Genomic DNA, 10,239 nt, shown 5'->3' with positions numbered 1-10,239 from the left:
CCCTGGCCTCCCAAGTGCTAGGATCACAGGCCTGACCCCCACAGTCTTTCCTTCTTTCTTTTTTTACATTACTTCTTTTTAAATCTGAAGCCCTGGTAGGTGTCCATATGGCTTTTCTTCTTTTTTGTATACATACCTTTGGTTTTAGCTCTATAGCTTCTTAAATTGGAAGGCTTTGCTCTTCTGAGTTTGGTTTAGGTATGTGATTGTGGGTTCTTGTGTCCCCAGTCCACAGGGGCTAGAGTGGGAGCAGTTGAGTATTCCCAAGAGCAGTCTGGGAGCAGGAGAGGAGATGTGTTCATGGTTATTCTCAAGTGATGGATTTCTCCAGCTGGAACCCCTTAGACACTGAAAGCAACTGGGTGTAGTCTTCTGGGAAGGAGATGAAGCAGAAGCCAAGGGTGTGGGCGACTCTGTTTGACACTTAGGTGGACTGTGGGCGGGGCTGTGCTTCTGCTGTGGGTGCCGATGTTCTTAATTGTTGTGTACTGGAAATTGTTATGTAACCTTATGTAACAAGTTCCAAGATTATGAATGGGGCCACGTTTACTTGACAAGTTATTTTTTATTTCTCAGTATGTGAAGGGCATTGTCTGCACTAGCAGGGATAAAGTTTAGGTGAGGAAGTCAGGCCAACCCAGGATTTCCCAGGCGTCAGATCAGGCACGATTTTCCAATACCACCATCTCTTTTTTCCTTTCTCCTCCCACCTTGCTGGCTTTTACTGAATGCTTCCCTAGAGTGTTTTGTGTTTTGGTTGGCTTGTTTTTGTTTAGGGTTTTGAGACAGGGTCTTAAAGTCACAGTCTTTCCCCTCAGCTCCCTGAGTGCTGTGATTACAGTTGTGTGTTGCTGATGTAGCCCATAATGACCTTTGACTCACAGTCCAGGCTGGCCTCTGAGTGCTGGCGTTACAGCCACACACACACACACACCCCACATCCGTATCTGTCCTCCCCTGACCATAATTTGATCAGGCTCCTTGTTTTCTGCCTCGGAGTTGTGAGGGTTCTGTGCAGATGTGGGGTGCCCCCTCACTGTCACATGTGCGCTGTGCACATCTTTTAGGAGGCATGGGTTGCCTTTTCATTTTGTTGGTTTCCTTTGATCTTTTGTGTAAAGGTTTGTTAGTTTCATATAGTTCCATTTATTCGCTTATGCAGCTTGAATCTGTGATATGCTATCAAAGCCATTGCCATGGCCAATACCAAGAAAATTTTCTCTGTGTTGTTTCCTAGAAATCTTCTGTTAGAATCCATTTTGATTCTAACTCTTCTCTTTGGTGTTCTCACAAAATGGCAGGTATTGGATCAGATTAATTTTTTTAATTAAACAATTTATAGATATATAGTGCTATTACTGGATGTTGTATACACAGTTTAGAATACAAATAAATCATACTTTAAAAGGAATTACTAATATTTTTTTTTAATTTTTAATTTTTTTGTTTTGACATAGTGTTTCCCTACACAGTCCTGGCTGTCCTGGAACTCACTATGTATACCAGGTTGGCCTTGAACTTACAGAGATCCACTGACCTCTGCCTCCCAAGTGCTGGGATTAAAGGCATGTGCCACCATGTCTGGTGGAATAATTAATTTTAAACATAACATTTATATAGATTGGTCACCTTGATTATCATGTATGTTGTTTATCTGTGTGTTCTATGTATGCCATGTATGTGAGTGTTTATGGAAGCCAGAAGAGGGTATCAGTTTCCTTTGAAACTGGAGTTATAGGTGGTTATTCGTCACTTGATGTGGGTGCTAAGATCAGAACTTGGGTTCTTAATTCCTGAGCCATTTCTTCTGCTCCCAAATCTGATTAGATTTACAAAAATATAAAACTAGTTCCAAAGCTTCTACCCTGAATATATCTTGAACCGGAGTTCTAGTATGTTCCATTGTAAAACCATTTGTTGGGCCAGCGAGACAAAGAAACAACAAATGTATGCACTGACTGGCAGATGTCCACATCCCCTCAGGCTGCTGTAGCTGAAAGTCTGTCCCCACCTCCACCCCCCATCCGCTGTCACAGATATTTGGGTCAAAGCCACATTCCAAAAGCCACTTAGAATCAAGTGTCCTATCCTCTCAGGCTTGTAGCAAGGACACATTATTCTGAGAATCAGTTATAAAAAACGTATGGTGGTATGTGATGGTCTACCCTGTAATTGCTGCATTTGGGAGGTAGAGGCCAAAGGATCAGGAGCTCAAACAAGGCCATCCTCAGCTACATAGAGAGTTTAAGGTAGTCTGGGTCACATGGTACCCTATCACAGACAAAGGCAGGATACCGCTGTGATGTGTGAGTGGAGTATGTGTAATCGATAGGACGAGAGCTTTTCTTCACTAGCCACTCAGTGCTCTATCTGAATTCTTCACAGAGTTCAGTGGAAATATTCAGTGATGTACCAGCCATGATCTGTAGCCTAAAATAGTGACCACAGCAGCATCAGCTCCTGCCAACTGGGCCAGTCACAGACGCAAGCAGAACTCATGCTGGGCTGGTTGGCTTCCTGCCCTTGACTTTTAACATGACAACTTTATGATAGTGATGTTCTTCTAATGGGCATGTGATGTCTCTTTGTCTGTCTGTGGAATAGTAAATATTGATCCTCAGTGTCTTCCCTCTCTACTTCTGACTTTCTTACTTCTGTTATTCTCTGTTGATTATTAGCTTGTAGATGCAATGAATAGAAAATCCCCCTTTCTACTATTTGGTGGGCCAGCGGTACAATCATTGCACGAAAAGCAAGGCAAATGCTTGATTCATTTTATTTGTTTGCAAATTTTCAAAATAGTGTGCTGGTTTCCTGCCATCCTTCAGAGATAACTAATTTGTTTTTTGAGTATCACTATACACTTGTGGATATAAAAACACTCCGTATTTTTAACTAACTTAATCCGTATTATTTCCTAAGCTTTTTCATTTATATATTTTATATAATAAAACAAAAACACATATTACATATAAAATACATATTATATATATATAATATATCATATATATATTATATATATTGTTTTGTTTGTTTTGTTTTTCAAGACAGAGTTTCTCTGTGTAGCCCTGGCTGTCTTAGAACTCTCTTGTATAGACGAGGCTGGCCTCAAACACTTTTGATCCACCTGCCTCTGCCTCCCAAGTGCTGTGATTAAAGGCATGTGTCACTACTGCCCCTCCCTAAATGTTTATTCATTCATTCGTTTGTTTGTTTATTATTCCTTTGTTTTTATGATGCTGGGTATAGAACTCCATGCCTGTTCAACAAGTAATCCACCATTGAGTTACACTCTTCACCTCTGCTTTTCTTTTGGGGAAGGATAGCTATGGAGAGCTAGACATTTTACTAAAAAACCAGAACTGAATCAATCAAGTATAGAGGTGCTTGATGATGGCACTTGGGAGATTTCTCCTGAAGTCCTCTTTGTAGAACACGTATCTTTTACTTGCATATACTCAGCCATTTATATTGGAATTGCCCTTTTAAGTTTTCCGGGAAAATTTATATGCATTAAAAAACTGTAGTATTTATTGTTCAGGATTATTAGAATACTAAGATGAGCTGGGCGGTGGTAGTGCACGCCTTTAATCCCAGCACTTGGGAGGCAGAGGCAGGCGGATCTCTGAGTTCGAGAGTTCGAGGCTAGCCTGGTCTACAGAGTGAGTTCCAGGACAGCCAAGGCTACACAGAGATACCTTGTCTCGAAAAACCAAAAAAAAAAAAAAAAAAGAATACTAAGATGAAAGAACTTAAATTTTTTTGCCTATGTGTATAAGCGTTTTATCTGCATGTATGTATACCACATGTGTTCTTAGTGCCCAAGGAGATCAGAAAAAGGTATCAGATCCCCCGAGACTAGAGCTACTGATGGTTGTGAAGCCACCATGTAGGTCTGGGGACTCTTCAGCCCAAAGATACCTATAGCCTTTAAGACAAATTTCTAAAACATCGCACTGATTCCTTCTCACAGTAGAAGACATACATTGCTGGCCTCAAACTATATAGAGAAGTCAGTTTTATTTTCTTGAAAATTAACATTTGGATTACTAATACTGCTTATATGTTTGGTTGCTTAGTTGGCTGGTTTTTTTTTTTTTGTCTTCAATACAATTTCAAATAGTTGTTAGAGTGAAAATATGCAGACATTAGTACTAAGTTCGTATACTTTTTGTATTAAATAAAACTTAAAGTGATTGTTATAATGAAAATGCACAGTGTAGTTAATGGATTTTTCAGTTCCAAGCCCTCTTCACTTGTGCCTCACACTCTTTTCCTTGTGGTGCTGAGGATGTGCCGAGGACATGCTAGACAAGCGCGCTCCCCACTGAGCTTCATCCCCAGCTCTCCCATTTCTAAAGCTCTGCAACAACCTAAGATGTCTGTGTCACAGTGGGACAGTGAAGGAGTTAGGGATCGATCCTCACCTTTCACCACTGGGCATGTCTCCCTATCAGTCTCCTGTTTTACAGATAAAGTAAGTGACTCCTTAGACAGGTTTGGAGGCCTTTCTAGTTACTTTGTTTCACCTGATGGAGGCAGGACAAGAATTCCTCATTGTCAGGAATGCCAGCCAAGGCAGGACTCTCTCTCAGCAGACCTAGGGTGCGAGATGTCCTCAGTCAGAGCTAGGGCTTGCTTCAGTATTGGCGGAGCAGGGTAGGATTCAGGATCCAAGCGGCAGCATTATAGTTTGGTACAAGTGACCCCAACTAAATTAGCACCGACTTAGGACAGTGTGGAGACGGAATTTGTAGTTGTTTTCTCGGCTCTATTCACATTGCCCTCTAGATGTGGGCTTTTGGGTAGGAAAAGATCCTCAGGACCGTTTATTCAGCATTTTTTCACTGCTTTTCTAGCTATAGTGTTTATTTTATTTTTTACCATCTGGAATACATGTATCTTTTGTGTGATACGTGCATACACTAGGATTCCTTCCTGCACCTCACTGCAGCGGCAGTCCCTAATTTACAGGGCCTTTCAGAACGTCACTGGTTTTGACCTGTGGTTTTACCTTAACTCTCATAAGAGAGCTTACACCGGCATACCACATCCATCACTTCAGAGCTATAAAAATAGCACCGCATCCTATTTTTCCCAATTTAGGTGAAACCCATGAGCATTCACATCACAAATTTAATGTTTCTTCTCAGAATAGTAAATTCATTCTTTTCTTTCCACAAGTAACTTGGTAAATTCCCCAAAGATTCCCCTAGCAAGTCTGTTGAGTTAATTATAGGATGCACAGGGAATTGAGAATCAGAGTGAGTGTGAGTGGAAACCAGTGGATCTCATTTGATCTAAAAATGGCCATAATACCTATACCCTGCAGATTCTTTTCCCCATTTGCTGTTTTTCTTCTTGTTTGCTGTTGTTTTTAGACAAAGTCTTACTGTTTAACCCAGGTGGACCTCAAACTCACTATGTAAACCAAGTCTGCAATTTTTCTGATTCAGCCTCCTCTCACTGGTAGGATCGTAAGCAAATGCTACCATATTTAGTCCAAGAAGCAAAGCTTTCATATAGCATTTTTAGTTCTTTATGGAAAACTCTATTTGAAAATAGTCAGTGGTGTAGGCAAAGGTAGGCAGACCTGAGTTCAAGGCCAGCTTAGTTTACATATTGAATTCCAGAGCAGCCAGAGCTACCTAGAGATCTTACTTCAAACAAACAAACAACATCAATAATCTATTTTTACAGTATTGCCCCACCCTGTTTATTCATGTTTAAACATAGTTGGCTAATGTGTTTTAGTTTCTTAAGTTCATCTTACAGCAATGTCAGTAATAATGAAATTGTAAAGTTGCCGGGTGGTGGCGGCGGCGGCGCACGCCTTTAATCCCAGCACTTGGGAGGTAGAGGCAGGTGGATTTCTGAGTTCGAGGCCAGCCTGGTCTACAGAGTGAGTTCCAGGACAGCCCGGGCTATACAGAGAAACCCTGTCTCGAAAAACCAAAAAAAAAAAAAAAAAGAAAGAAACTGTAAAGTTTACAAAGTTTTGCCTTTTCTAAGAAATATCTTTTCATTCATTTTTAGGAAACAAATATACTCTAGAGACTCGGCCCAACCAAGAAGGCATTGATGTAAGAGAAGAACTCCTGAAATTTCATTCTACGTATTATTCATCCAACCTGATGGCAATTTGTGTTTTAGGTCGAGGTGAGAAACTGCTCAAAACTTCAGACCATCTGTGAAATGTTTTTTGTTTTGTTTTGTTTGTCCGTTTTGACTATTTACAAAGTATTAGAAGGATTTAGGTACAGGTGTTTATCTGCTTATAGTTTTGAAAATGATCAACAAATGGGAATTTTACTTAAAGGAACTGTCTTCCAAAAAGAAGTTTAGACAGCTTTAAGTGGAGACCTGAAGAGCACGTGAATTACTAGTACGTTTTCTAAATATGTAAAAGCAGGGACAGGATACATGAAGAGTGCCAGATTCACCTTATAGCAGTCAGGAATCTGCAAAGGAAAGGAAAACAGACACTGGGAGAAGGGAGGGCGCATCTGAGCAGTGAGGCTCCTTTTGAGGTGTGGCTCAGTGAGCACACGTGTTTCCCTGTCAAACTGTTGGGTTTTGTCCCCGCCGTGCTTGGAGCAGGGCTGCCCCTGGATGTAGCTGCTGTTCTCTATTGCTGGTGGTAACTGGGACTTTCAGTTGCCCTAGTCCTTCTGAAGGCAGTTTACTTTTATTGTTATTTGAGGCAGGGTCACACTGCATAGAGCAGCCTGGCCTCAAGTTTGTGGTAATCCTCCTCCCCACAAGCGCTGGGATTATAAGTGGGAGCCTGGCCTAAAATTAAATTTGGGTTGGATACAAGACAGAATGGAAAAACAGATACTAAAAGTGCATGAGTGTGGTGTAGCAGTTAGAACTCACACTTTATAGAGACCGACAGCCTGATTTGGAAGGTCAGACCCACTGCCTGCTTAGCCCTGTGGCTGTGAGCCCATGAGGTTTGGCACTTTTCTAAACATCTGACTTTGAATTTGTGAAATAGCGATGGGAACTGGAGGTTTTCCGCCTCCGCATGCAGGCACACTCACATACGTGGAAATAAATGTAACTAAAAATACTAAAGATATATAGACTGTTCGGTACTACTGGGTATGTAGAGCTCAGTCCTGGAAACTAGGTACATACAAGCTGGTTTGTATCTTAGATAAAATGCACGATGACGTCTGTCAATCTGTTTTGGATAGCACTAATAGCATTAGCTAAATTAAGCATGCGCTCCACCCTCAATGGTCTTGATTTAGTTAGAGTAAGGGTCTGAAAACATCCAATGTTTCGTTTTCCTGATCAGGACACTGATCCCGGGATCAATAGATGATTCATTTTTTTTCTTTTGGGACAAGAGGAAGACTAGCCATGTGGAGGGGTCTCTGTTACAAAGGGACAAAAACATTGTTTTCTGGCTTTGCTGTAGCTGTTCCTCTGGTTATAGCAGCAAATATCATCTAAACATTTGGCAAATAAGTAATGATAAATGTAGATATTGAAGTTTCCCTGTTGTGGTAATTATTTAAAACTGGCCTCTGGCTCAAGCCGACTATCTAAGCTGCAGCGGCTCTGCCTAGCCCAGCTGCCATGTTTCTCAGCCTGAGGCCACATGCATGCTGCAGCTAGAACCAGCTCACCAGAAACACCAACCCTGCCACCCACTAGATGCCAGCGTGAGAGATGGCTCTGCCAATCTTCCACGCTGTCTCCACAAGGCAGGGCATTGCCCAGACCATTCCGCCATCCATGCGGGCCCAGTAAGAGAATGAGACTCTAATTCTTATAGATTAATCAAAGGCTTTATATGTTTGATAATGATTAATAACAAGATGCCCATACAAAGAGAGTTGTATCCCAATTAGCTAACCTAATTATAAGTTTATAAGTTGTTCCCCACGAGTGTTCTTCATACCTGTGTGGGTCTCCATCCTCCTACATCTCTGCCCTCTCTAGCTCCTCCTCTTCCTTTTTCTCTTCCTCTCCCAACTCCTCCTCTTCCTCTCCTTACTCCTCCCACCTTAGCTCCTCCTACATTGCCCGGTACTAGTATCACAAAGTTAGAAGAGACTCAGTTCCCCGGCCTCTGGTGCTCTCAGCTTAGTGGGAAAGTCAGACTGGCAGTATTATTCTGATGCCTTACCTTTAAAAAGTTACATTGTGGGGCTGGAGAGATGGCTCAGTGCTTAAGAGTACTTGTTTCTCTTGCAGGGGACCTGAGTTTGGTTCCTAGCACTTACACAGTGGCTCACAGGTGTCCATTACTCTAGTTCCAGGGGATCTTGACATACCCTTTTGCCTTCCATGGGCACCAGGCATGCATGTGGTACACATACATACATGCAGGCACATGTTAAAAGAAAAAAGAAACCCCATTGTGGTTTTATACTTTAATGGTAGAAATACTGAAGAGTTCCAGCTTACCTTGTAGAAAGACTTTACTGTCATTGATACTTGATGTTGACAAAATAGTTGGCAGTCCACCGTGCCTCAAGTTTTATGTTCCATCAGTAAATAAACATATCCTCTGACATTTTTTTTCTTGTGTAACACTTATAATAAATAGCCCAGACCGGCCTAGAACTCACAAACCTCTAAAGTTGGCTGCCAGACTGGGATTATAGGTAAATGCCTCCATGCCTCTCCATCTGACATCTCTTGTATCAAATATATTTTATCATTCTTGAGTTCACTTGTCATAAAACAATTAATCCTGGTCTGCCTTTTGTCTGGCTGTGTAAACTTTCCTAAATACAGCTAAGTAGTAGTTGTGGTAGTGCACACCTTTCGTCTCAGCATTTGAGAGGCAGAAGCAGGTGGATCTCTGAATTCCAGGCTAGCCTAGTCTACAAAGTGAATTCCTAGCCAGCCAGGAACACGGCTGGTATTCTGTTGTCTTTGATACTTGGTTTGAATTTATTACAAGAAAGTCTATGTGGATGATCTATGTGTGAGGTGATACATTCTGAGGACCGTCTGGATGTTTGAGTCTATACAGCAGAAGTAACTGTGAGTGAGAGGTAGCTCTCTGGGTTGCGCGGAGCCTCTGACGCAGTGTAGGCACTGGCAGGCTCTGACTGCTTCGTCTTTATTGGATACGGGGACTTTTTATTTTATTTTTTTCAGGCTTTCCTTTTAAAGCCATAAGACATTTCAGAAGGTCCTGAAGCCTTAATTTCTGTCTGCGCGTCAGTTCTGATTGGTTAAATTCTGTTTTCTATTTTTGTTTCTTGTAGAATCTTTAGATGACCTGACTAATCTGGTGGTGAAGTTATTTTCTGAAGTAGAGAATAAAAACGTCCCTTTGCCTGAATTTCCTGAGCACCCTTTCCAAGAAGAACATCTTAAAGTAAGTGCACACAGTTCTGTTATTTTTCATTTGTGAATATAACTGTCACGGCAGTCTAATAAATTTTATGTGTGTTAGGAATGTGTATCAGTGAAAATGCACCAAAATGTTTTGGTCTCTGCATGCTAAGAATAGTTTGGTAGCTGTGACCTTGGCAGGCTATTAAAAGTATTATCAGTGCCAGAAGGCAAGGCTCCAAAGCAGCCTTAGGATCTAGGGCACCAAGCCCAGATCACTTAGCCCATATAAAAATTGCACTGAACGAGAACCCAATTCCTTTATTTGTGATCATTTCTTTGCAGTCTGGTAGCTGATTTACCAAAAAAAGTATTTTTCATTATTAGTAAATACTTCACTCTGTAGAAGTTGTATGTAACAAATCTTTTGTGATTTGTCTGTTTTTCCTCCCCAGCAACTTTATAAAATCGTACCCATTAAGGACATTAGGAATCTTTATGTGACATTTCCCATACCAGACCTTCAGCAGTACTACAAATCCAATCCTGGTCATTATCTCGGTCATCTAATTGGGCATGAAGGTCCTGGGAGCCTGTTGTCAGAACTCAAGTCAAAGGGTAAGTGTCTTTGGGCAGCACCTTCTGAATGTCATCATCTCTCCTCCCCCCTTCCCTGGGTCCGTCAGGCCACCTAGGAAGGAAGGGTTTTGGAATGCACTGTTAGAGTTTTGAGTAAGGTGGTCATTGTTACTGTGTGTCTGCTTTTTGTTTTCGACTCCTTTTCAGAAATCTGTTTTACCCTTTAGTATTTATTGATCAGTGATAGTGAGCTATTTTAAAAGTTATCATCATACATGTTGGAATTGAACCCAGACCTTTGTACATGCTAGACAAATGCTTTACTCTTTTTTTTTTTTTTTTTTTTTTTTTTTT

At 41.2% G+C, this 10,239-nt stretch overlaps 1 protein-coding gene across 1 annotated transcript in view; it reads left to right on the top strand.

Moving 5' to 3' along the window:
* Window positions 1-10,239, top strand: part of Ide (insulin degrading enzyme) — a 95,874-nt gene that overhangs the window by 36,904 nt on the left and 48,731 nt on the right. Inside the window, exons 5-7 of the mRNA XM_028773473.1 lie at window positions 6,037-6,159; window positions 9,237-9,349; window positions 9,762-9,924. Coding sequence (XP_028629306.1) covers window positions 6,037-6,159; window positions 9,237-9,349; window positions 9,762-9,924 — 399 coding nt within the window. The remainder of the gene's footprint in view (window positions 1-6,036; window positions 6,160-9,236; window positions 9,350-9,761; window positions 9,925-10,239) is intronic.

Source organism: Grammomys surdaster, unplaced genomic scaffold (genome assembly GCF_004785775.1).
Source record: "Grammomys surdaster isolate TR1022 unplaced genomic scaffold, NIH_TR_1.0 229, whole genome shotgun sequence".
In the NCBI taxonomy this organism is placed as follows: Eukaryota; Metazoa; Chordata; class Mammalia; order Rodentia; family Muridae; genus Grammomys; species Grammomys surdaster.
The sequence above is the reverse complement of the archived record's forward strand: the minus strand, read 5'-3'. Positions and strand labels throughout refer to the sequence as shown.